Below are 22832 nucleotides of genomic sequence, written 5' to 3'. Positions count from 1 at the left end.
TGTGTGGGTGTGAGTAATAAGTGTGAACGAGTGCGGCCTTGAGTTGCTCTGTTTCTTTTGCGAGTTGTAAAAAAAAACAGCAATCAGATGCGTTTTAGCGAGCGAAGAAAATGCACCAATGGTCTTTCATCGAAGATTTATTGCAGCTGCGATGGATTCTCATCACCACCGCAGTGATCACCCTCTCGTTCACGTTGTGGTGGAGATATTCTCGAGGGATACCACCGGGTCCGTCCGGATTGCCATTCCTGGGATACATCCCTTTCTTGAGAGAAGATATTCACGTGCAGTTCTCCGAGCTGTCGAAACTTTACGGGGATATCTTCAGCTTCCGCATTGTTGGTGGATACCTGGTCGTCGTGGTCAACGGCCCGAGTGCTGCCAGAGAGGTTTTCCACGATCGGGCTGATGAGTTCAACGGCCGCCTACAGGTGAAGGATTTCTTGAATTTCTTCGATGGAGGTTTGGGTAAGTCCTTTTAGCTTTGTGTCCAAAATACATATTTCCTAAAGGGCTCTAACGGGAGTCAAGTAATGACCAAAGGAAGAGCAACCTCATCAGATAGGCCTAAGGTGACAACTAACAAGGAAAGGGTTCAACTTCAAAAGTTATGAAAAAAATTTCCACTGATTCTACTCAATTAAATATAAACAAAAAAACTAATCCGGCGGAAATATTAGAGGTCACTCAAAAAAATTTTAAATACTGTATAATTTTTTTGGCATATTTTGGACGCCAAAAGAGGCCAAGAATGAATTTTAAAATCCCGCAACCCTAGAGTCTGAAGAACCCTAGAGTAATGTCATTCAAACAACACGTGATCATTCAATACCCTCTATATCAGAAAGCCTCCGCACGAATCTCGTGACGTCACTGAAGCAGGTCATCGGACCTATAGCCATTGGATATACTACGAAAACACGGTAAAGATGGTGCATGCGTCGACCTACCATATCCAATGGCTATATGGGTGAAATGACCTTCTTCATCGAAGTCACGAGCTTCGCACAGAGGCCTACTGCTATAGCTGGTGCGGCAGGTACGGCACGGGCTAAGAAATGAAGAGCTAGGGTGCGTGAGACAGATTGAAAATAAGTTTTTTATAAATATCGTCACGAGCGCGAGTGGCGATGAGTAGCCAACTGTTGCCATTTTAAATAATTATTTGCGGTTTTAATAATTGTATTCCACCGCTATTTTTTTTATTACCTATTTACTTTTTGTTTAGGTTTGTTTCTTGGTAAGATTAGGGTAACCCAATTTGAAAACTGAGAAAGAAGGACGCTTGCACGCAAACTCTCGGTATCATCACTTTTCCCGATTTCACAACTGATGACGCCACTGTACTAACAAAAAAAAAGCCGTCACCACAGTAATTTTTCCCAAAAGAGAGAGAGAGAGAAAAAACAAACAAATCCGTCTCCCTTCGCTTTTAATGAAAAGCTTTGACATTCGTGTTCCGTCTAGAGCAGTGTTTCTTAACCACCGGGCCTTGATATCATTCATAGAGGGCCGCGAGTGATTAGCCGTTTCATTTTTCCTCATTCATTTTCCGTTGGTCGTGTGTTTGACCGAGCCTCCAACTCACAAAAATGAATGAAACCGGGCCGCGATCTTGAAACGGTTGAGAACCACTGGTCTAGAGCAGTGTTTCCCAAAGTGGGCAATATCGCCCCCGGTGGGCGATGGAATGGTCCTGATTGGCGATAGAAGCTACGGGTATAGCATAAGATCCTATTTGTTCGATTGAGTTTGGAGGGGGTGGGGGGAGAAAAAAAATTGAAGAAGCGGGTAATTGAACAAAATGTTTACGAAATGTGTTACGAATGTTACGAAATGTCTATACACCGCTTTCCTTGACATATCTGCATGAAATATTTCTTGACATCCGTACACATTGATGGGAAATTTAAGCAAACTGCTCAGGGACAACAAATAGCACGCGGATGTAGAGGCCACACCTTAGGACTTACGAAAATCCTAACAATTTCTCAATGTGCTAGTAATTGCCATACGTGACAGAAAACCTATCGAGATTAACGAAATTCTGAAATTCCCACTTTCCAATCCCACAGGGATAGCCCAGAGCGAAGGCACCGACTGGAAAGAAAAGCGGAGGTTTTTCCTAAATGCTGCGAAGAACTTCGGCTTCGGCAAGAGCGACTTCGAGGACTACATCCACGAGTTCATCTGGAAGATGATCGATGACATCCGTGGGCACAGCCGAAATGGCCAACAGTTCGACGCCAGGGAAGAAGTGATGTTCGTCACTGGTAACGTCATAGCCAAGATCATGTGCGACAAGAAGTTCGACAAGGGCGATCCGACATTCGCCGATTTGGTCCGTGGTTTCGGGGATATCCTAGGTCTCGGCCTGGAGACATTCTTCCGGGTCGGTCTTTACTTCGAGTAAGAATCAACTTGATGCAAATGTTTTGTTTTTTTCCCCTTTCATAAAAATAGGGTTACCAGACGTTCTAATTTTCTTTCTAGGCCAAAAAATATAGAAACTATGTAACACATAGTTTACACCATACAAGCTCAACCCGAAGTCCGTGGACCGAATGAGGTCCCCAGAGTAATCTGATGTGGCCCGTGTCTTCAAACCTAAATTTGTAAAAATGAACCAAACGGCACACTACCAGATCAGTTAAGTGACCTACGATGCAGTTCCACGTGACATAAGTGGCCCTCGTCATACTCAGTTCAAAGTGATCCGCGGCACATATCCAGACCACTTAATTATCCCTCCGCACATTTACAGGTCACTTGAGTAGTCCAGTACGCTGCTCATTCCCAGACAACTTAAGAGACCCGCGACACATTTACAGATCATCTAAGTGTGCCGTGGCACTTTTAAAAATCACATGCTGTGCATTATCACGGGGGTTACACAGGGCCGTGTCAAGAGCATCGGGCAACTCATTCGGACTTTTCAAAACAATAGCACTAGATCTCATTATATCATGAAGTCTTTCCATTTACAGACCCCCCCCCCCCTAAGCTGTGCCCTGTTGTTAAGACGTGTGACCCTGGGGCTACCTACCTCTTTGTTCTTTCATTCAGAAATAAATTAGAAAATTTTGAAGCTCTCAATGCTTCTTGCGCCCCCTAGAAAAAAAATACTGTAAACCAGGGGATTCGGTCCGCCAATTGGTTCTTTCCGGCCAGCGAAAGGTGTTCCGGTAGAAAACTATCTATACACACACACATGATAAATAATATAACTATGGCATAATATAACGTAATATATAAGCATAATATAACGTAATATATAAGCATAATATAACGTAATACATATATATATAAGCATAATATAACGTAATACATATATATATAAGCATAATATAACGTAATACATATATATATAAGCATAATATATAAGTTGGCATAATATAATTATGCTGGTAGTATTTACTTCATAAAAATAAGGGAAATCGTGCTATTCACCAACACGTGATATTGCTAATTATAGCTAAAAAAATTGTCAAGCAAGTAAAAAGTTGCCAATTGCAGCCAAAAAAATAAATGTTAAAGGCAAGTAAAAATGCAAATTGCAGTCAAAAAAATTGTCATTGTTAAGTAAAAGCATCAATGGTAGCCAAAAAATAAAAATAAAAATGGCAAAAGCTAGGAAAGTTGTCAATTAGTCAAAAAAAAAAAAAGGTCAAATTGGTACACATATTAAAAGCTGCTGTGTTTTGATGGCGCCATCTGTTTACAACATACGTAAGTAACGTTGCCAAGTACACGCACGTGTCCTCACTTCCAAGTTTCGGAACCTGGTAACCCTAAATTTCAAAATAATATTTCAGACATACCTTTTTTTTTCTGCTGCATCTAGAAAAACCCATCTCTCCACAGGTTATCCCTGAAGTTTTCGGCCGCTGCCCGCAGCAAGATGGACTCCCTCAAGAGGGTGCGAGGCATCATCCACGATATTGTCGCGGAACACGCCGACAGTTTCGATCCCTACCACCAGAGGGATTTCATCGACGCCTACCTGAACCAGATGAAATCTCTCGAACAGCACAACCAGTTGCGTAACAGCTCTTTCTCTAGTAAGTAAGCACACATAAATGAATAACAATCATGAACTCGAAGCTGAAGCTTCCAAGACGAAATGGGTCAAAACAACCAGTTTTGACAATTAATTTTATCAACCGTAATTAATTCATTAATTAATCATTTTTGTGGGTTTTCTTCTTATCCCTTTTTCAGTGGATGCCCTCGAGTCAATAGCGCTCAATATGATCCTGGAAGGTACTGAATCCACTGGAAGTACCTTGGCCAGCTTGATAATGAAGCTCTGTGAGCATCCAGATGTTCAGCAGAAAGCTCAGCTCGAGATCGACCGAGTTGTCGGGGTCTCGAGGTTACCGTCTTGGAAGGATCGGCAGAACATGCCCTACGTCGATGCTGTGATCCTAGAGCTCTACAGAGTCGCCGTGTTCTTCAATGTGTCCACCTTCTACTCGAATTATGGTAAGCACATTCTAGAAGTGTTTTAGAAACAAAAATTTAAAAATATTCATTACCCCCCCCCCAACTTCTGGGTCATTTCATAAGTAATTTGTTGCCTCTTACAAAGGAGTACTCGATAGAGTATAGGCTCCACACAGGGCCGCAACGGGGGAACCGGCGCCAGACAAGGAGGGGCTCCTAATTCACTCTTAACTAAATTTGAACACTTAATTCACTCCTAATAACTGCTTCTTACACGCGGGTGCCGTGGTGGCATGCACGCCATGTGTGTAGCCATAGCTGGATATAGACTTGAAAGTCTGGGGTGGGCACGATTATGATGGCTGGGGAGCAATGATGATGATGATGTCAAATCACACACTGATCAGTCGGCCCCACCACTGACGCTGGGAGGAAAATGTCCCCCTCCCGTGTCTCTGCCCATGTGTGTAACCCCCTCTGAGAGAGTTGCGGCCCTTTCACCACCAGAGCAGGAGGTTCATAACCCTTGTGTGTCATGGAATTATTGCGCAGGATAACCTATCCTCAAGGAAGCGTGGTGGGAGGGGGGGGGGTAGATGAGTCTAGTGCCCCAGGTGCCGTGCCAGGTGGAATGAGCAAATTTCAACCTCACCTTCACCAAAATGCGTACTTGCCCCGGCTGCAGTGACGTCGGAGCCAGTGGTGCTGTGGGCGCTCGAGTACCCACAGAATGTTGTAGAACGGGTTTGAGTACCCTCAGAGTTAAATCACAAATGACAATTTCCTGCATAAAGGCTCAAGATAGGCAACTACAGGTCTAAAACACTTCTGACGCTATGCGCGGCTGACCAAGCATCTATTTGCTGCCCTGTCCTTGCGCCAACCCAAAGGAAGGTGAATGCCACAGACGGTGCCGTTGCGTTGACGAGCCCACGCCTCACTTGGTCACGGCCCGGGGGGGGGGGGGAAGAAATGGAGTCTCACAGAAATTGGATCTAGTTGAAATTTTCGAGAATTCGCCAGGCAGGGCCTCAAAAGAATCACTTGTCTCGGAGTCCCTCAACGCTTCAATGTCCTCACAAAAATGAGATCCGGTTGAAAGTCTCTAGAATTTACAAGGTAGGGAGGGCCTCATCAGGAAAACCACTCGGTCCGGGGGCCCATGATGCTCTTAAGACGGCCCTGATGCCCAGTTAACGTGTTTGAAAAAATGTGGGTAACATTCCCCCCAAATCAATCGGTTTTTTGTCAATTATTTTCCCCAACGCGTCATCTTTTCAAAAATTGTAGCAAAAAAAAAAAAAAAAAACCTATCAGAAGCAAGTAAAGTTGTCAATTGAAGCCAAAAAAAAATTTCAAAAGCAAGTAAAGTTATAAATTACAGCCAAAAAATTTTTTCGAAGGTATATAAAATTGCCAATTGCAGCAGAAAAACAAAAATCGTCAAAAGCAAATAAAGTTGCCAAAAAATATATATTTTAATAATATTTACAGTATAATTAAAAAACGTTAATTACAGCCAAAAAAATTGTCAGAGGCAAGTGAAGTTGTCAATGGCAGCCAAAAAAATTATTAGAGCAAGTATAAAAAATGCCAATTGTAACCAAAAAAAGTTGTCATTGTTAGTAAAAGTATCATTAGCAGCCAAAAAAAAAAAAATGCCAAAAGCTAGGAAAGTTGTCGATCGGAGTCAAATTTTACCCATGTCTAAAAACTGTCTACTGATGCCAAAAAATAGCCATTAGCAATAAAGAATGACAACCAGAAAAAAACCTGTTCGTTCCGCCCAGAAGGTGGAATCGAACCACTCTGCCGCTAGACAGCTACGAGTTTGAAGCCCGCACACTGGACCACCAGAGCTCATCTGGGCAGTCGTAAAATGGCTAAATAAAGTTTATATACATTACACCTCTTTCCAAATTTATAATTTATTTTCCATTTACATCTTGCAGAGTTTGAAGCTTGATTTCAAAAATTATTCCTACATTTTCATCGACACAATAGATTAAAATTATTAACAAACTTATTCCGACGTAAAAGTTAAAAATGAGAAATATTATATTACGCGAAAAAGGAAATTTCTTTCTCTTCATAGCCGCTTGTGCTGCCATCTCTTCTATATTTATACAACGACTGAAGCTATTGCGAGATCTCGTTTGATGCTGCCATCTATGTGCGATTTGTATAAACTAAAAAAATGAAACTGATTTTCTTTTTTTATTTTAAGTTGTAGTTTTTGGCCTTCAGCTTACGTTTTAATGTATATTTACGAGGGAGCTTGCGTTACTTACCAGAGGCGTACGCCGGGGGAGGGAAAAGTAGGAAGCCCCCCCCCCCCTCGATCTAAAAGATAAAAAATTAAAATATTGTTATTGTTAAGAGAATAAAATTCAAGTATCGGAAGAAAAAAAAAAAATCAGGGTATTTTAATCAATTTCTTTGAATTCAAATGCTTTTCGAAGTTTACTAATTCAATGAATAAAACTTCTGTGGAAGAAAATCCTTGTGCTCTCTCCCTCCTGTGTACTCCCGTGGTGCAGGAGCCAGTCTAGGGTGTTGTGTCGGGGGCATGTCCCCCACATAGGAAGGGGGGGGGGGTGACAGGGCTCTAGCCCTCGGGCCCGGGACGGTTATCATAATTTTTTTTTTTTTTTTTGCTTTTTCACGCTATAAATTAACTACAGAAGGGGCCCGTTAAAAAATCTGACCGAGGGGCCCGCAAAAGCTCGAAGTCAAGGGTCACCGCTACAGGACGTGGGGGCCATGGTCGTGGGTATAGGCGGAGATAGACTTGAAAGTCTGAACTGGGGGGGGGGGGCACGATGATGATTGCTGGATGCGGTGGCATGATGGTATCACTTCATATGTACGCATATACAGGGCCGCAACTAGATGCTTGATCAACCGGGGCAAGCGTACATTATTTTGACGCCCCCTTATAATGTTGAAGGAGAGGTTTCAGAATGAAATTTGCGCCCCCTCGGGTGTAGCGCCCGGGGCACGAGACCCGCCTGCACCCCCCCCCCCCTAATTGCGGCGCTGCGCATATACATTAAGCATAAGATCAAGCCACCCCACCTTTGACACTGGGAAGGGGTGATGCTCCATGCCCTTTCCCCGTATCTCCACTAATGTTCAGGGTGGGGGGGGGGGTCTTGCTATTTGTTGTGTGAGTTCGTTGGATTGTCCTTTATTTTAAAGTACACGCAAAATTTACCCTATATTATTCGGCTCTTGGAAAGGGCGAAAGCCCCTCCCCCTTCTGCATTCGCACTTGCCGTGGTGATATGCTTCGAAAACATAAATTTGAAGATTTGCAAGTGCTCAGGGCCGCCGCTGTGAGGTTTCCAGCCCGCACAAATTTGTTAGAAGTTCCGCAGAGGAATATGGACGAGATGTGTGTATGGTTTACTAGTAGGCCTACTACTGCTTCCTGAGCCTGTTCCTCGACTCTAATGGTATTATGATATCTTGTTTAGTTCGGCACCTAGGAAAGAATGAAATTCCCCCCTGCCCCGTATATAATGTTGAGGCGCAAAGGCGTACACAAGGAGAGAAGGACATATGGCCTGTGCCTAAAATACGCTGACAAAGGTTTTTTTTGTTCTGCTCTGGGGGAACCGCGAGAAAAGCGTTGATCATTAAAAGGACCATCGCGGGTGGAAATTTTTTTAGAACCCCTGCTGTATATATGCAATATAAGTGTGTGGTGGGGGGGGGGGCACTATTGCTAAGTGCCCTACAGAGCCACTTTAGTGATCTCTAAATGTTTCGCGGATCCAAGTGATCTCGAAATGAGTCCGGGCCGCTTAAGTACTTCGGAACTGTGCCACGCATCACTCAAGTGATCCGTAATTATATGCCGTGGATCACACACACTTGAATAATTTGAAAATGTGCAGCGGGTAACTTGAGTGATGTAGAACCGCACTGGGGGCCACTTAAGTGCTCTTAAAAACAACGTTACATGTCACTCAAGGGATCTCTAAATGGTGTCACGGATCGCTTAAGTGTTCAGGAACTGTGTCCCGGGTCATTTAAGTGATCTGAAAACGTGCCAAGGGCCACGTAAGTGTTCTGGAATTGTACCACGGGACACAAGTGATCTGTAAATTTGCCGCTTAGGCGCCGTTCAAGTATCACGCCATCATCGATGGGGGGGGGGGGGGAAGGGGTTTCCGATTTTCTGACTTTTGATGACAAGGGGGGAGGGGGTTTGGGTAATGCTTGCTCCAGCAACCACCATTTATGAAAATGTGAAATATTCTTAATGGCATCTTACTCGGTGAGCAGAAAACGAGAAAACCTGTGGGCACTTGAAATAACATTCCACCCCCCCCCCCCACACTATTGATAAGTGCCCTACAGAGCCACTTTAGTGATCTCTAAATTTTCTGCGGATCCAAGTGATCTGGAAATGTGTCCGGACCACTTAAGTGCTCTGGAACTGTGCCACGCTTCACTCAAGTGATCCGTAGTTATATGCCACGGATCATTTAAATAATCTGAGAATGTGCCGCGGATAACTTGAGTGATGTAGAACCGCACTGGGGGCCACTTAAGTGCTCTAAAACTACGTCACGTCACTCAAGGGATCTCTAAATGTGTCACGGATCGCTTAAGTGTTCTGGAACTGTGTCGCGGGTCATTTAAGTGATCTGAAAATGTGCCACGGGCCACTTAGATGTTATAAAATTGTACCATGGGACACAAGCGATCCGTAAATGTGCTACTTGGTTCATTTTACGAAATTTGGTTTGAGGAGGCCAGGCCGCATCAGATAACCCACAGAGCCATATTTGGTCCTCGGGCCAAGTGCCTTTATGTGATTTATCATTATATGGCTTAGAGGGTGGGACTCAATGAATTTATTAAAGGTAAATTTTTTGAGTTCATAGCCTTCAAATACAATTGAAATTAACAGAAATTGATTGTAATAACATATAAAGGCATTTTCTTCCGAAATTGCAATTAAAAAATAAATTTTTGATCGTAGGAGGGGACTCGAGCCCCCTGTACCCCCCCCACCTCCTGCGTACGTCTCTGATCCCACCAATATGTGTTAAGATTCATACTGGCAGAGCTAATGCCGAAATTTTGCTGACAAGGGGGGGGGGGGCAGGAGGTCCAAAATGACTAAAAATTTGCTTACGTAATACTTGAACGGCCTTTTTGCACCTACAAATAATCATTATCTTATGTAAAAATAGAAATTAACGTATTCCTCTGTATATGTATATATAAATCTAGCCAAATTGGCTGCAAACATGGCGATTTCGGTGACATCATGACGCCAGAGAAATTTGTAGAAAGAAAAGGATCTTATACCAGAGAAGCTTTAGAACTTTTCTTGGTTTACATAAAAGCGTGGCCATAGTGAAAGCAAGAGGTCGTTCAGGCAGAAGAAAAACTCCTATGCACGTGTGAGTAGAAGACGTTAAGGGGGCCTCCCTATTTGAGCGTGTGTTCTGAATAAATCTGACATCCTGCATTTTGTTTCACCCTCTATTCATTTCAAGGACTTGTGTAAAAGAAATTATACGCAAATTGTAGCAAAAAAAAAAATGCATTCGCCCAGAAGGTGGAATCGAACCACTCTGTCGCTAGACAGCTACGAGTTTGAAGCCCGCACACTGGACCACCAGAGCTCATCTGGGCGATTGTCAAGCGTCTTAAATAACGTACACAAAAAATGTGTAAAATGAATACTTGTTCGTGACCGACAGAGAGGGTGCTTGGAAAGATTTATTGTTATAATTATGAGCTTCAATCTTGGCAATATGACAGCTAAAAACATGTGATTTAATCGTATGAATCACTAATCAATGATGTCGGCAATAGAAAAAAAATTGCATTCGCCCAGAAGGTGGAATCGAACCACTCTGTCGCTAGACAGCTACGAGTTTGAAGCCCCCACACTGGACCACCAGAGCTCATCTGGGCGGTTGTCAAGCGTCTTAAATAACGTACACAAAAAATGTGTAAAATAAATACTTGTTCGTGACCGACAGAGAGGGTACTTGAAAAGATTTATTGTTATAATTATGAGCTTCAATCTTGGCAATATGACAGATAAAAACATGTGATTTAATCGTATGAATCACTAATCAATGATGTCAACAATAGAAAAAAAATTGCATTCGCCCAGAAGGTGGAATCGAACCACTCTGTCGCTAGACAGCTACGAGTTTGAAGCCCCCACACTGGACCACCAGAGCTCTTCTGGGCGGTTGTCAAGCGTCTTAAATAACGTACACAAAAAATGTGTAAAATAAATACTTGTTCGTGACCGACAGAGAGGGTACTTGAAAAGATTTATTGTTATAATTATGAGCTTCAATCTTGGCAATATGACAGATAAAAACATGTGATTTAATCGTATGAATCACTAATCAATGATGTCAACAATAGAAAAAAAATTGCATTCGCCCAGAAGGTGGAATCGAACCACTCTGTCGCTAGACAGCTACGAGTTTGAAGCCCGCACACTGGACCACCAGAGCTCATCTGGGCGATTGTCAAGCGTCTTAAATAACGTACACAAAAAATGTGTAAAATGAATACTTGTTCGTGACCGACAGAGAGGGTGCTTGGAAAGATTTATTGTTATAATTATGAGCTTCAATCTTGGCAATATGACAGCTAAAAACATGTGATTTAATCGTATGAATCACTAATCAATGATGTCGGCAATAGAAAAAAAAATTGCATTCGCCCAGAAGGTGGAATCGAACCACTCTGTCGCTAGACAGCTACGAGTTTGAAGCCCCCACACTGGACCACCAGAGCTCATCTGGGCGGTTGTCAAGCGTCTTAAATAACGTACACAAAAAATGTGTAAAATGAATACTTCTTCGTGACCGACAGAGAGGGTGCTTGGAAAGATTTATTGTTATAATTATGAGCTTCAATCTTGGCAATATGACAGCTAAAAACATGTGATTTAATCGTATGAATCACTAATCAATGATGTCGGCAATAGAAAAAAATTGCATTCGCCCAGAAGGTGGAATCGAACCACTCTGTCGCTAGACAGCTACGAGTTTGAAGCCCCCACACTGGACCACCAGAGCTCTTCTGGGCGGTTGTCAAGCGTCTTAAATAACGTACACAAAAAATGTGTAAAATAAATACTTGTTCGTGACCGACAGAGAGGGTACTTGAAAAGATTTATTGTTATAATTATGAGCTTCAATCTTGGCAATATGACAGATAAAAACATGTGATTTAATCGTATGAATCACTAATCAATGATGTCAACAATAGAAAAAAAATTGCATTCGCCCAGAAGGTGGAATCGAACCACTCTGTCGCTAGACAGCTACGAGTTTGAAGCCCGCACACTGGACCACCAGAGCTCATCTGGGCGATTGTCAAGCGTCTTAAATAACGTACACAAAAAATGTGTAAAATGAATACTTGTTCGTGACCGACAGAGAGGGTGCTTGGAAAGATTTATTGTTATAATTATGAGCTTCAATCTTGGCAATATGACAGATAAAAACATGTGATTTAATCGTATGAATCACTAATCAATGATGTCGGCAATAGAAAAAAAATTGCATTCGCCCAGAAGGTGGAATCGAACCACTCTGTCGCTAGACAGCTACGAGTTTGAAGCCCCCACACTGGACCACCAGAGCTCTTCTGGGCGGTTGTCAAGCGTCTTAAATAACGTACACAAAAAATGTGTAAAATAAATACTTGTTCGTGACCGACAGAGAGGGTACTTGAAAAGATTTATTGTTATAATTATGAGCTTCAATCTTGGCAATATGACAGATAAAAACATGTGATTTAATCGTATGAATCACTAATCAATGATGTCAACAATAGAAAAAAAATTGCATTCGCCCAGAAGGTGGAATCGAACCACTCTGTCGCTAGACAGCTACGAGTTTGAAGCCCGCACACTGGACCACCAGAGCTCATCTGGGCGATTGTCAAGCGTCTTAAATAACGTACACAAAAAATGTGTAAAATGAATACTTGTTCGTGACCGACAGAGAGGGTGCTTGGAAAGATTTATTGTTATAATTATGAGCTTCAATCTTGGCAATATGACAGCTAAAAACATGTGATTTAATCGTATGAATCACTAATCAATGATGTCGGCAATAGAAAAAAAAATTGCATTCGCCCAGAAGGTGGAATCGAACCACTCTGTCGCTAGACAGCTACGAGTTTGAAGCCCCCACACTGGACCACCAGAGCTCATCTGGGCGGTTGTCAAGCGTCTTAAATAACGTACACAAAAAATGTGTAAAATGAATACTTCTTCGTGACCGACAGAGAGGGTGCTTGGAAAGATTTATTGTTATAATTATGAGCTTCAATCTTGGCAATATGACAGCTAAAAACATGTGATTTAATCGTATGAATCACTAATCAATGATGTCGGCAATAGAAAAAAATTGCATTCGCCCAGAAGGTGGAATCGAACCACTCTGTCGCTAGACAGCTACGAGTTTGAAGCCCCCACACTGGACCACCAGAGCTCTTCTGGGCGGTTGTCAAGCGTCTTAAATAACGTACACAAAAAATGTGTAAAATAAATACTTGTTCGTGACCGACAGAGAGGGTACTTGAAAAGATTTATTGTTATAATTATGAGCTTCAATCTTGGCAATATGACAGATAAAAACATGTGATTTAATCGTATGAATCACTAATCAATGATGTCAACAATAGAAAAAAAATTGCATTCGCCCAGAAGGTGGAATCGAACCACTCTGTCGCTAGACAGCTACGAGTTTGAAGCCCGCACACTGGACCACCAGAGCTCATCTGGGCGATTGTCAAGCGTCTTAAATAACGTACACAAAAAATGTGTAAAATGAATACTTGTTCGTGACCGACAGAGAGGGTGCTTGGAAAGATTTATTGTTATAATTATGAGCTTCAATCTTGGCAATATGACAGCTAAAAACATGTGATTTAATCGTATGAATCACTAATCAATGATGTCGGCAATAGAAAAAAAAATTGCATTCGCCCAGAAGGTGGAATCGAACCACTCTGTCGCTAGACAGCTACGAGTTTGAAGCCCCCACACTGGACCACCAGAGCTCATCTGGGCGGTTGTCAAGCGTCTTAAATATCGTACACAAAAAATGTGTAAAATAAATACTTGTTCGTGACCGACAGAGAGGGTACTTGAAAAGATTTATTGTTATAATTATGAGCTTCAATCTTGGCAATATGACAGATAAAAACATGTGATTTAATCGTATGAATCACTAATCAATGATGTCAACAATAGAAAAAAAATTGCATTCGCCCAGAAGGTGGAATCGAACCACTCTGTCGCTAGACAGCTACGAGTTTGAAGCCCGCACACTGGACCACCAGAGCTCATCTGGGCGGTTGTCAAGCGTCTTAAATATCGTACACAAAAAATGTGTAAAATAAATACTTGTTCGTGACCGACAGAGAGGGTACTTGAAAAGATTTATTGTTATAATTATGAGCTTCAATCTTGGCAATATGACAGATAAAAACATGTGATTTAATCGTATGAATCACTAATCAATGATGTCAACAATAGAAAAAAAATTGCATTCGCCCAGAAGGTGGAATCGAACCACTCTGTCGCTAGACAGCTACGAGTTTGAAGCCCGCACACTGGACCACCAGAGATCATCTGGGCGGTTGTCAAGCGTCTTAAATATCGTACACAAAAAATGTGTAAAATGAATACTTGTTCGTGACCGACAGAGAGGGTGCTTGGAAAGATTTATTGTTATAATTATGAGCTTCAATCTTGGCAATATGACAGATAAAAACATGTGATTTAATCGTATGAATCACTAATCAATGATGTCGGCAATAGAAAAAAAAATTGCATTCGCCCAGAAGGTGGAATCGAACCACTCTGTCGCTAGACAGCTACGAGTTTGAAGCCCCCACACTGGACCACCAGAGCTCATCTGGGCGGTTGTCAAGCGTCTTAAATAACGTACACAAAAAATGTGTAAAATGAATACTTCTTCGTGACCGACAGAGAGGGTGCTTGGAAAGATTTATTGTTATAATTATGAGCTTCAATCTTGGCAATATGACAGCTAAAAACATGTGATTTAATCGTATGAATCACTAATCAATGATGTCGGCAATAGAAAAAAATTGCATTCGCCCAGAAGGTGGAATCGAACCACTCTGTCGCTAGACAGCTACGAGTTTGAAGCCCCCACACTGGACCACCAGAGCTCTTCTGGGCGGTTGTCAAGCGTCTTAAATAACGTACACAAAAAATGTGTAAAATAAATACTTGTTCGTGACCGACAGAGAGGGTACTTGAAAAGATTTATTGTTATAATTATGAGCTTCAATCTTGGCAATATGACAGATAAAAACATGTGATTTAATCGTATGAATCACTAATCAATGATGTCAACAATAGAAAAAAAATTGCATTCGCCCAGAAGGTGGAATCGAACCACTCTGTCGCTAGACAGCTACGAGTTTGAAGCCCGCACACTGGACCACCAGAGCTCATCTGGGCGATTGTCAAGCGTCTTAAATAACGTACACAAAAAATGTGTAAAATGAATACTTGTTCGTGACCGACAGAGAGGGTGCTTGGAAAGATTTATTGTTATAATTATGAGCTTCAATCTTGGCAATATGACAGCTAAAAACATGTGATTTAATCGTATGAATCACTAATCAATGATGTCGGCAATAGAAAAAAAAATTGCATTCGCCCAGAAGGTGGAATCGAACCACTCTGTCGCTAGACAGCTACGAGTTTGAAGCCCCCACACTGGACCACCAGAGCTCATCTGGGCGGTTGTCAAGCGTCTTAAATATCGTACACAAAAAATGTGTAAAATAAATACTTGTTCGTGACCGACAGAGAGGGTACTTGAAAAGATTTATTGTTATAATTATGAGCTTCAATCTTGGCAATATGACAGATAAAAACATGTGATTTAATCGTATGAATCACTAATCAATGATGTCAACAATAGAAAAAAAATTGCATTCGCCCAGAAGGTGGAATCGAACCACTCTGTCGCTAGACAGCTACGAGTTTGAAGCCCGCACACTGGACCACCAGAGCTCATCTGGGCGGTTGTCAAGCGTCTTAAATATCGTACACAAAAAATGTGTAAAATAAATACTTGTTCGTGACCGACAGAGAGGGTACTTGAAAAGATTTATTGTTATAATTATGAGCTTCAATCTTGGCAATATGACAGATAAAAACATGTGATTTAATCGTATGAATCACTAATCAATGATGTCAACAATAGAAAAAAAATTGCATTCGCCCAGAAGGTGGAATCGAACCACTCTGTCGCTAGACAGCTACGAGTTTGAAGCCCGCACACTGGACCACCAGAGATCATCTGGGCGGTTGTCAAGCGTCTTAAATATCGTACACAAAAAATGTGTAAAATGAATACTTGTTCGTGACCGACAGAGAGGGTGCTTGGAAAGATTTATTGTTATAATTATGAGCTTCAATCTTGGCAATATGACAGATAAAAACATGTGATTTAATCGTATGAATCACTAATCAATGATGTCGGCAATAGAAAAAAAAATTGCATTCGCCCAGAAGGTGGAATCGAACCACTCTGTCGCTAGACAGCTACGAGTTTGAAGCCCCCACACTGGACCACCAGAGCTCATCTGGGCGGTTGTCAAGCGTCTTAAATAACGTACACAAAAAATGTGTAAAATGAATACTTCTTCGTGACCGACAGAGAGGGTGCTTGGAAAGATTTATTGTTATAATTATGAGCTTCAATCTTCGCAATATGACAGATAAAAACATGTGATTTAATCGTATGAATCACTAATCAATGATGTCAACAATAGAAAAAAAATTGCATTCGCCCAGAAGGTGGAATCGAACCACTCTGTCGCTAGACAGCTACGAGTTTGAAGCCCGCACACTGGACCACCAGAGCTCATCTGGGCGGTTGTCAAGCGTCTTAAATATCGTACACAAAAAATTTGTAAAATAAATACTTGTTCGTGACCGACAGAGAGGGTACTTGAAAAGATTTATTGTTATAATTATGAGCTTCAATCTTGGCAATATGACAGATAAAAACATGTGATTTAATCGTATGAATCACTAATCAATGATGTCAACAATAGAAAAAAAATTGCATTCGCCCAGAAGGTGGAATCGAACCACTCTGTCGCTAGACAGCTACGAGTTTGAAGCCCGCACACTGGACCACCAGAGCTCATCTGGGCGGTTGTCAAGCGTCTTAAATATCGTACACAAAAAATGTGTAAAATAAATACTTGTTCGTGACCGACAGAGAGGGTACTTGAAAAGATTTATTGTTATAATTATGAGCTTCAATCTTGGCAATATGACAGATAAAAACATGTGATTTAATCGTATGAATCACTAATCAATGATGTCAACAATAAAAAAAAATTGCATTCGCCCAGAAGGTGGAATTGAACCACTCTGTCGCTAGACAGCTACGAGTTTGAAGCCCGCACACTGGACCACCAGAGCTCATCTGGGCGGTTGTCAAGCGTCTTAAATATCGTACACAAAAAATGTGTAAAATAAATACTTGTTCGTGACCGACAGAGAGGGTACTTGAAAAGATTTATTGTTATAATTATGAGCTTCAATCTTGGCAATATGACAGATAAAAACATGTGATTTAATCGTATGAATCACTAATCAATGATGTCAACAATAGAAAAAAAATTGCATTCGCCCAGAAGGTGGAATCGAACCACTCTGTCGCTAGACAGCTACGAGTTTGAAGCCCGCACACTGGACCACCAGAGCTCATCTGGGCGGTTGTCAAGCGTCTTAAATAACGTACACAAAAAATGTGTAAAATGAATACTTGTTCGTGACCGACAGAGAGGGTGCTTGGAAAGATTTATTGTTATAATTATGAGCTTCAATCTTGGCAATATGACAGATAAAAACATGTGATTTAATCGTATGAATCACTAATCAATGATGTCGGCAATAGAAAAAAAATTGCATTCGCCCAGAAGGTGGAATCGAACCACTCTGTCGCTAGACAGCTACGAGTTTGAAGCCCGCACACTGGACCACCAGAGCTCATCTGGGCGGTTGTCAAGCGTCTTAAATAACGTACACAAAAAATGTGTAAAATGAATACTTGTTCGTGACCGACAGAGAGGGTGCTTGGAAAGATTTATTGTTATAATTATGAGCTTCAATCTTGGCAATATGACAGATAAAAACATGTGATTTAATCGTATGAATCACTAATCAATGATGTCGGCAATAGAAAAAAAATTGCATTCGCCCAGAAGGTGGAATCGAACCACTCAGTCGCTAGACAGCTACGAGTTTGAAGCCCGCACACTGGACCACCAGAGCTCATCTGGGCGGTTGTCAAGCGTCTTAAATAACGTACACAAAAAATGTGTAAAATGAATACTTGTTCGTGACCGACAGAGAGGGTGCTTGGAAAGATTTATTGTTATAATTATGAGCTTCAATCTTGGCAATATGACAGATAAAAACATGTGATTTAATCGTATGAATCACTAATCAATGATGTCGGCAATAGAAAAAAAATTGCATTCGCCCAGAAGGTGGAATCGAACCACTCTGTCGCTAGACAGCTACGAGTTTGAAGCCCGCACACTGGACCACCAGAGCTCATCAGGGCGGTTGTCAAGCGTCTTAAATAACGTACACAAAAAATGTGTAAAATGAATACTTGTTCGTGACCGACAGAGAGGGTGCTTGGAAAGATTTATTGTTATAATTATGAGCTTCAATCTTGGCAATATGACAGATAAAAACATGTGATTTAATCGTATGAATCACTAATCAATGATGTCGGCAATAGAAAAAAAATTGCATTCGCCCAGAAGGTGGAATCGAACCACTCAGTCGCTAGACAGCTACGAGTTTGAAGCCCGCACACTGGACCACCAGAGCTCATCTGGGCGGTTGTCAAGCGTCTTAAATAACGTACACAAAAAATGTGTAAAATGAATACTTGTTCGTGACCGACAGAGAGGGTGCTTGGAAAGATTTATTGTTATAATTATGAGCTTCAATCTTGGCAATATGACAGATAAAAACATGTGATTTAATCGTATGAATCACTAATCAATGATGTCGGCAATAGAAAAAAAATTGCATTCGCCCAGAAGGTGGAATCGAACCACTCTGTCGCTAGACAGCTACGAGTTTGAAGCCCGCAGCTTTACGTAACAGTCAGAGTTGTCCCGTGTGAAGCGTCCTCAATTGCCACACAAGATGTGGTGTGGCTGAGTTGACCGTGATAAGCGGGGGTGGGGGCTGCTCCTGGGGAGACGTACGACTTATGCAGGTGCATGTGGTGCCGCTCTAGGTGAAAGTGCCAAATTGGACTTGAATGGATAAACGAGACTCTGTCGTCAATATACAGTTTTAACCATTTTCTCTATTTTGGGAAAAAAAATCACACAGGTCTTATTAAAATTACTTACCGTAGCAAAAAAATGCTAAATTTCCTATATTGTTCATTACGGCATGATCCAGACATTGCAATTTACATGCATCCCATTGACGGTTACTTCGTGTTCAATGAACTGAGTGAGCACCGGTCCTTCATCCTCAAGCTGAATCAGTGGTAGCGAACTGAGCGGCTAGTCTGCAGAATCGTATTGTCTGTTACTGAGGGGTATCTAAGGCTTTAGGACAATTCTACCTAAACGCTTAATGTCATTATACACTGATGCAATTCGCACATAACCCCCTCCACTTCTGCAAAATGTGCTGTGTAGTTGTTTTTTTTTTGCAGCCTCGACGCCTAATTTATGACATTTCTCAATTAATCAATTACAGAAGAAGCCTATCTCCGTGGTTATAGAATCCCGAAACGATCCATCCTGATCGCTAATTTCTGGAGCATCAATAACGATCCACAACTATTTCTGAATCCGGCTAAGTTCGATCCAGAGAGATTTCTCGGGCCTGATGGGAAGAGGATCAAACACGAAAATCCAATCCCTTTCGGTATCGGTGAGTATATCGCTGACTATTTTTATAGCCAAAAGCTAATCTCAGATGTGTCCCGTAAATTCGCAAATACAAGTGAAACCTGCGTAAGACGGACACTGTATGAGACGGAAACCCGTCTTGAGAACGGAATCAAAATACAGCCTGTTCAATGATTAGTGCCTTTGTTTGCGCCTCTATAAAACGGAAATGTTCTGTTTGAAACAGAATATTATTTCAGTCTATTGCCGTTCCGTTTCGTACAGGATTCACTGTAGTTTAAAAATTCACAAAAATTTAATTAATTGGTATATTTGAATGCGGTTTGCGAAAAAGTTATTCTCACGAAGAGGGTTTTTTTTTTGTGCAGAAAAAAAAAATAGTTCCAATTTTTGTTGATAGAAAGCGCTGCACGAAATTGCAGCAGGAGTGATTGGACCTCAGCCTTTCTTCAATCTCTTGTGTCCGAAACGTTCGCAAAGCTTCAGGAGGCGATTCATGGCTGAGGTAAAACAACTTCACAATAGTGCTTTTCCCACCAATGTCAGCATCATAATGAAAACCTTATATGAGACGGTGCGGTAGTCCAGGTCGATAAGATACGCGCCTAAAGTATCAAAGGATGTATAGAGTTGCGGAGATTTCGATACCCAAATTCCTCCTTGTCAGAAACTTTCCTGACACAGGGGTGCAACAGAAACGGCAACATGACGACAGAAAAAAATGATTGCCACCGCAGAGAGTCCCATATCGTGGGGGTTAGTGCACAGACCTCTCGGTGAGTACAAAGAACGGCAAAATTTCGAACGCTGCCATTCGAATCGGCAATAAATTGTAGGTCCACGCAGGGCCGTAATTTCAACTTTTTCCGGAGGGGGGGGGGCAAAGAACATGAACTCAAGGTATGTATATATATATATACCATTTGTAGTGTATTTTCAAATTGCCCCCTCTGGCTTTTGGGGGCCGTTGCTCTCCCCCCCCCCCTAAATGACGGGCCTAGGTCCATGTCTAATTAGCCCTCGTGTGCAGAAAATAACCGTGGCGCGACAAAATGATCGAAACTTTATATGAGTGCCAGAAACAGGGAGATTCAGAAATTAATTCTGAATCGTACACCCTGCATTTTATAGGACTCATTCACATATTTAGTGATTTGCTTTCATGCAGTGTCCTCTATCGACAGGAAAGTAAACTAACTTTTTTTCGTATATAAAAAAAATTCCCTCTCTTTATTCCTCTTCTCAAACCGCACTCAAATTTTTTAATTTTTATAAATTTTTAAACCATTTACGAATTTATGGGACACACTATCACATCACTGACTATTTTGAGAAAAAAAGTACATATAAGATGTCAAAGAATTTTTTGGGCTGAATAGGTAATCTACGACAAAGTTAAGAAAGCGCGGTTTGCTGTATTGCCGCTGGGATAAATAGATAAATTTTTAGTAACAACACATAATTTCAAAATTAGTTACATACTTTCGCAACAGACAGCACTGCAGTCTGAAAAAAACTGAAATAAGAAATGTTCAAAATGCCATTTTTGTGACCATTTGCAGCAGCAACAACATGGTGTGGTCCGAGCATGGCCAGCCCACAAGAGGTGGGCTGGCAAGTCTCCAGCCCGGGACGATTTTCGTTATTATTATTTTTTTTTTATGCTATAACTCCATCATAAAGGAACCCGTGAAAGTCTGATCGGGGGCCCGCAAAAGATTCCAGCCTCAAGGGCCCTACTCCAGGATGTGGGGGGCCATGGGTCCGAGATCCGAATTCGCGAAAAAAAAACTCCTCAGCCGGGGTATTTCGAAAATACCGTATTTAATTTCCCAGACTACAGCGGGATCTGTCAATGAACTTTGTGACTAATCTCTAAATTTCTCTCTGAATTCAGTTCAGTCCATCCCGGCTGAGACGGATTTCGTTCCGAGACTATACCATGATGTTGTTTTAAATATGGTGGATATTTTGACAATATTTCATTTTTAAGAAAATTGTTTTTTAGTCCTGCGGTGCCATTTTTTTGCAAAAATTCATAATTAATTTAGAAATTCTGTCTGTCATTTAATTTTAAAATTTACTGTTTTCCCAAACACAATGCTGCGGCACACATATTTCTATCGCTCCTTCATTCATTTTTCGAATGGGCCCGTTGATTTTGGGACACCCTGTACATAGTGAATGCGCATTACCTTGTTTTTGTGTCTGGTTACAGGCAAAAGGATGTGCATTGGTGAATCCTTAGCTCAGATGGAGGTCTTCCTCATCATCGCGGCCTTGTTGCAAAGCTTCACGTTACATCCTGGACATGGAAATTGTCGAGTTCGTGCCGAAATCAGAGACAAGTGACATCGATGTGCCTCGAACACGTGCCTTGATGTGCCTTGTTGTCACTGGTATTGAATTATTACCGGTAGATGGAAAATAATGGAATTCATAATATTTTTGTGTATTTTTCCGCCATATGTGAATATGCTTTTGTAGGCAAAAATAAGCTTCATGAATTTTATTAAATAAGCTTGCATTTTGATAACATTTTGGACTTTTATTCAGATGCGCTTAGGGCGACCATACCATAGGCGGAGATTGACTTGGAAGTCTGGGGGGGCAAGGTCATTATTGCTGGGGGGGGGGCACGATGATGATGATGTCAGCTCATATATACATTAGATCAGTCGACTCCACCTTCGACGCTGGGGGCCCCCCCCCGTATCTCCGCCCATGGACCATACGTCCCCTATTTGCCGGGACAGTCCCGGTTTTTTCTGCTTTTCTGGTGACTTTTTTGCAAAAATGTCTCGGTTTTTCACGTATTTTCAACGGAGTCAACTTGGCTTTTATTCTTCAAATCAACGATTAAAATTATCTTCCCAAATCAGAAATTACATTACGATAATTGCGACTACAAATAAGGATATTTATTTGTCATGTTTTTTTTGTAAATCACAATTTGAAGTGGCGCAATTTTTCTAGACTGGCGACTTTTCTGTGATTTTAGCACGTATTGGCGGCTTTTGACACCATTTTTGGCGATTAACAACGATGTCCCGTATTTTCCCTGTATTTCGAAGCCAAATTTCCCGTATTTTTCTAGAGCGAATATGGTCAGCCTAGATGCGCTAAATATGGAAATCGATTTTTTTTCCTAATGCATGATTTTTCCCCTCGTAAAATTAGAATAATATCACAAGAATGATGCCAATTGTATTTAGTTTTAAGATGTCACTAAATCACAACACACTCTCGCTAATCCGGCACTTATCAGACCACGGAGTGCCGGATTACCGAGATCGCTAAATTATTGAAAGTTAATTGAAAAAGTCCATTCAAATTAATGGTGTTCAACCTTTAGAAGACGGCTACTTCATTGATTACTACTACTTCAAATTCGACACGGGCCGCTTAAGTAATTCGTAAAT

General features: G+C 41.4%; 1 protein-coding gene and 31 non-coding genes across 32 annotated transcripts; 1 reads left to right on the top strand and 31 right to left on the bottom strand.

The window, feature by feature from the left end:
- The first annotated feature begins 81 nt into the window (after positions 1 to 81).
- LOC149088039 (cytochrome P450 2F5-like) lies at positions 82 to 21946 on the top strand. The gene is made up of 6 exons (XM_089244117.1): positions 82 to 468; positions 2076 to 2409; positions 3865 to 4061; positions 4222 to 4485; positions 19256 to 19432; positions 21629 to 21946. The coding sequence occupies exons 1-6, from the start codon at positions 111 to 113 to the stop codon at positions 21760 to 21762; spliced, it is 1464 nt and encodes a 487-aa protein (XP_089100243.1). The 5' UTR covers positions 82 to 110; the 3' UTR covers positions 21763 to 21946.
- On the bottom strand, positions 6230 to 6316 carry TRNASTOP-UCA (transfer RNA opal suppressor (anticodon UCA)). Its single transcript has one exon. It is a non-coding gene; the product is annotated as a tRNA-Sec (tRNA).
- On the bottom strand, positions 10018 to 10104 carry TRNASTOP-UCA (transfer RNA opal suppressor (anticodon UCA)). Its single transcript has one exon. It is a non-coding gene; the product is annotated as a tRNA-Sec (tRNA).
- Positions 10303 to 10389, bottom strand: TRNASTOP-UCA (transfer RNA opal suppressor (anticodon UCA)). The gene has a single exon. It is a non-coding gene; the product is annotated as a tRNA-Sec (tRNA).
- On the bottom strand, positions 10588 to 10674 carry TRNASTOP-UCA (transfer RNA opal suppressor (anticodon UCA)). Its single transcript has one exon. It is a non-coding gene; the product is annotated as a tRNA-Sec (tRNA).
- TRNASTOP-UCA (transfer RNA opal suppressor (anticodon UCA)) lies at positions 10873 to 10959 on the bottom strand. The gene has a single exon. It is a non-coding gene; the product is annotated as a tRNA-Sec (tRNA).
- Positions 11159 to 11245, bottom strand: TRNASTOP-UCA (transfer RNA opal suppressor (anticodon UCA)). Its single transcript has one exon. It is a non-coding gene; the product is annotated as a tRNA-Sec (tRNA).
- TRNASTOP-UCA (transfer RNA opal suppressor (anticodon UCA)) lies at positions 11443 to 11529 on the bottom strand. Its single transcript has one exon. It is a non-coding gene; the product is annotated as a tRNA-Sec (tRNA).
- TRNASTOP-UCA (transfer RNA opal suppressor (anticodon UCA)) lies at positions 11728 to 11814 on the bottom strand. Its single transcript has one exon. It is a non-coding gene; the product is annotated as a tRNA-Sec (tRNA).
- Positions 12013 to 12099, bottom strand: TRNASTOP-UCA (transfer RNA opal suppressor (anticodon UCA)). The gene has a single exon. It is a non-coding gene; the product is annotated as a tRNA-Sec (tRNA).
- Positions 12298 to 12384, bottom strand: TRNASTOP-UCA (transfer RNA opal suppressor (anticodon UCA)). Its single transcript has one exon. It is a non-coding gene; the product is annotated as a tRNA-Sec (tRNA).
- On the bottom strand, positions 12584 to 12670 carry TRNASTOP-UCA (transfer RNA opal suppressor (anticodon UCA)). Its single transcript has one exon. It is a non-coding gene; the product is annotated as a tRNA-Sec (tRNA).
- TRNASTOP-UCA (transfer RNA opal suppressor (anticodon UCA)) lies at positions 12868 to 12954 on the bottom strand. The gene has a single exon. It is a non-coding gene; the product is annotated as a tRNA-Sec (tRNA).
- Positions 13153 to 13239, bottom strand: TRNASTOP-UCA (transfer RNA opal suppressor (anticodon UCA)). Its single transcript has one exon. It is a non-coding gene; the product is annotated as a tRNA-Sec (tRNA).
- On the bottom strand, positions 13439 to 13525 carry TRNASTOP-UCA (transfer RNA opal suppressor (anticodon UCA)). Its single transcript has one exon. It is a non-coding gene; the product is annotated as a tRNA-Sec (tRNA).
- Positions 13724 to 13810, bottom strand: TRNASTOP-UCA (transfer RNA opal suppressor (anticodon UCA)). Its single transcript has one exon. It is a non-coding gene; the product is annotated as a tRNA-Sec (tRNA).
- Positions 14009 to 14095, bottom strand: TRNASTOP-UCA (transfer RNA opal suppressor (anticodon UCA)). Its single transcript has one exon. It is a non-coding gene; the product is annotated as a tRNA-Sec (tRNA).
- Positions 14295 to 14381, bottom strand: TRNASTOP-UCA (transfer RNA opal suppressor (anticodon UCA)). The gene has a single exon. It is a non-coding gene; the product is annotated as a tRNA-Sec (tRNA).
- On the bottom strand, positions 14579 to 14665 carry TRNASTOP-UCA (transfer RNA opal suppressor (anticodon UCA)). The gene has a single exon. It is a non-coding gene; the product is annotated as a tRNA-Sec (tRNA).
- On the bottom strand, positions 14864 to 14950 carry TRNASTOP-UCA (transfer RNA opal suppressor (anticodon UCA)). Its single transcript has one exon. It is a non-coding gene; the product is annotated as a tRNA-Sec (tRNA).
- TRNASTOP-UCA (transfer RNA opal suppressor (anticodon UCA)) lies at positions 15150 to 15236 on the bottom strand. Its single transcript has one exon. It is a non-coding gene; the product is annotated as a tRNA-Sec (tRNA).
- On the bottom strand, positions 15435 to 15521 carry TRNASTOP-UCA (transfer RNA opal suppressor (anticodon UCA)). The gene has a single exon. It is a non-coding gene; the product is annotated as a tRNA-Sec (tRNA).
- TRNASTOP-UCA (transfer RNA opal suppressor (anticodon UCA)) lies at positions 15720 to 15806 on the bottom strand. Its single transcript has one exon. It is a non-coding gene; the product is annotated as a tRNA-Sec (tRNA).
- On the bottom strand, positions 16006 to 16092 carry TRNASTOP-UCA (transfer RNA opal suppressor (anticodon UCA)). The gene has a single exon. It is a non-coding gene; the product is annotated as a tRNA-Sec (tRNA).
- TRNASTOP-UCA (transfer RNA opal suppressor (anticodon UCA)) lies at positions 16291 to 16377 on the bottom strand. Its single transcript has one exon. It is a non-coding gene; the product is annotated as a tRNA-Sec (tRNA).
- Positions 16576 to 16662, bottom strand: TRNASTOP-UCA (transfer RNA opal suppressor (anticodon UCA)). The gene has a single exon. It is a non-coding gene; the product is annotated as a tRNA-Sec (tRNA).
- On the bottom strand, positions 16860 to 16946 carry TRNASTOP-UCA (transfer RNA opal suppressor (anticodon UCA)). The gene has a single exon. It is a non-coding gene; the product is annotated as a tRNA-Sec (tRNA).
- Positions 17145 to 17231, bottom strand: TRNASTOP-UCA (transfer RNA opal suppressor (anticodon UCA)). The gene has a single exon. It is a non-coding gene; the product is annotated as a tRNA-Sec (tRNA).
- On the bottom strand, positions 17430 to 17516 carry TRNASTOP-UCA (transfer RNA opal suppressor (anticodon UCA)). The gene has a single exon. It is a non-coding gene; the product is annotated as a tRNA-Sec (tRNA).
- On the bottom strand, positions 17715 to 17801 carry TRNASTOP-UCA (transfer RNA opal suppressor (anticodon UCA)). Its single transcript has one exon. It is a non-coding gene; the product is annotated as a tRNA-Sec (tRNA).
- On the bottom strand, positions 18000 to 18086 carry TRNASTOP-UCA (transfer RNA opal suppressor (anticodon UCA)). The gene has a single exon. It is a non-coding gene; the product is annotated as a tRNA-Sec (tRNA).
- Positions 18285 to 18371, bottom strand: TRNASTOP-UCA (transfer RNA opal suppressor (anticodon UCA)). Its single transcript has one exon. It is a non-coding gene; the product is annotated as a tRNA-Sec (tRNA).
- Positions 21947 to 22832: the final 886 nt, after the last annotated feature.

The sequence above is a fragment of the Pholcus phalangioides genome, unplaced genomic scaffold (genome assembly GCF_987345545.1).
Source record: "Pholcus phalangioides strain wild (caught in Gottingen) unplaced genomic scaffold, Ppha-v1.0 ptg000003l_1, whole genome shotgun sequence".
Taxonomy (NCBI): domain Eukaryota; kingdom Metazoa; phylum Arthropoda; class Arachnida; order Araneae; family Pholcidae; genus Pholcus; species Pholcus phalangioides.
The sequence above is the reverse complement of the archived record's forward strand: the minus strand, read 5'-3'. Positions and strand labels throughout refer to the sequence as shown.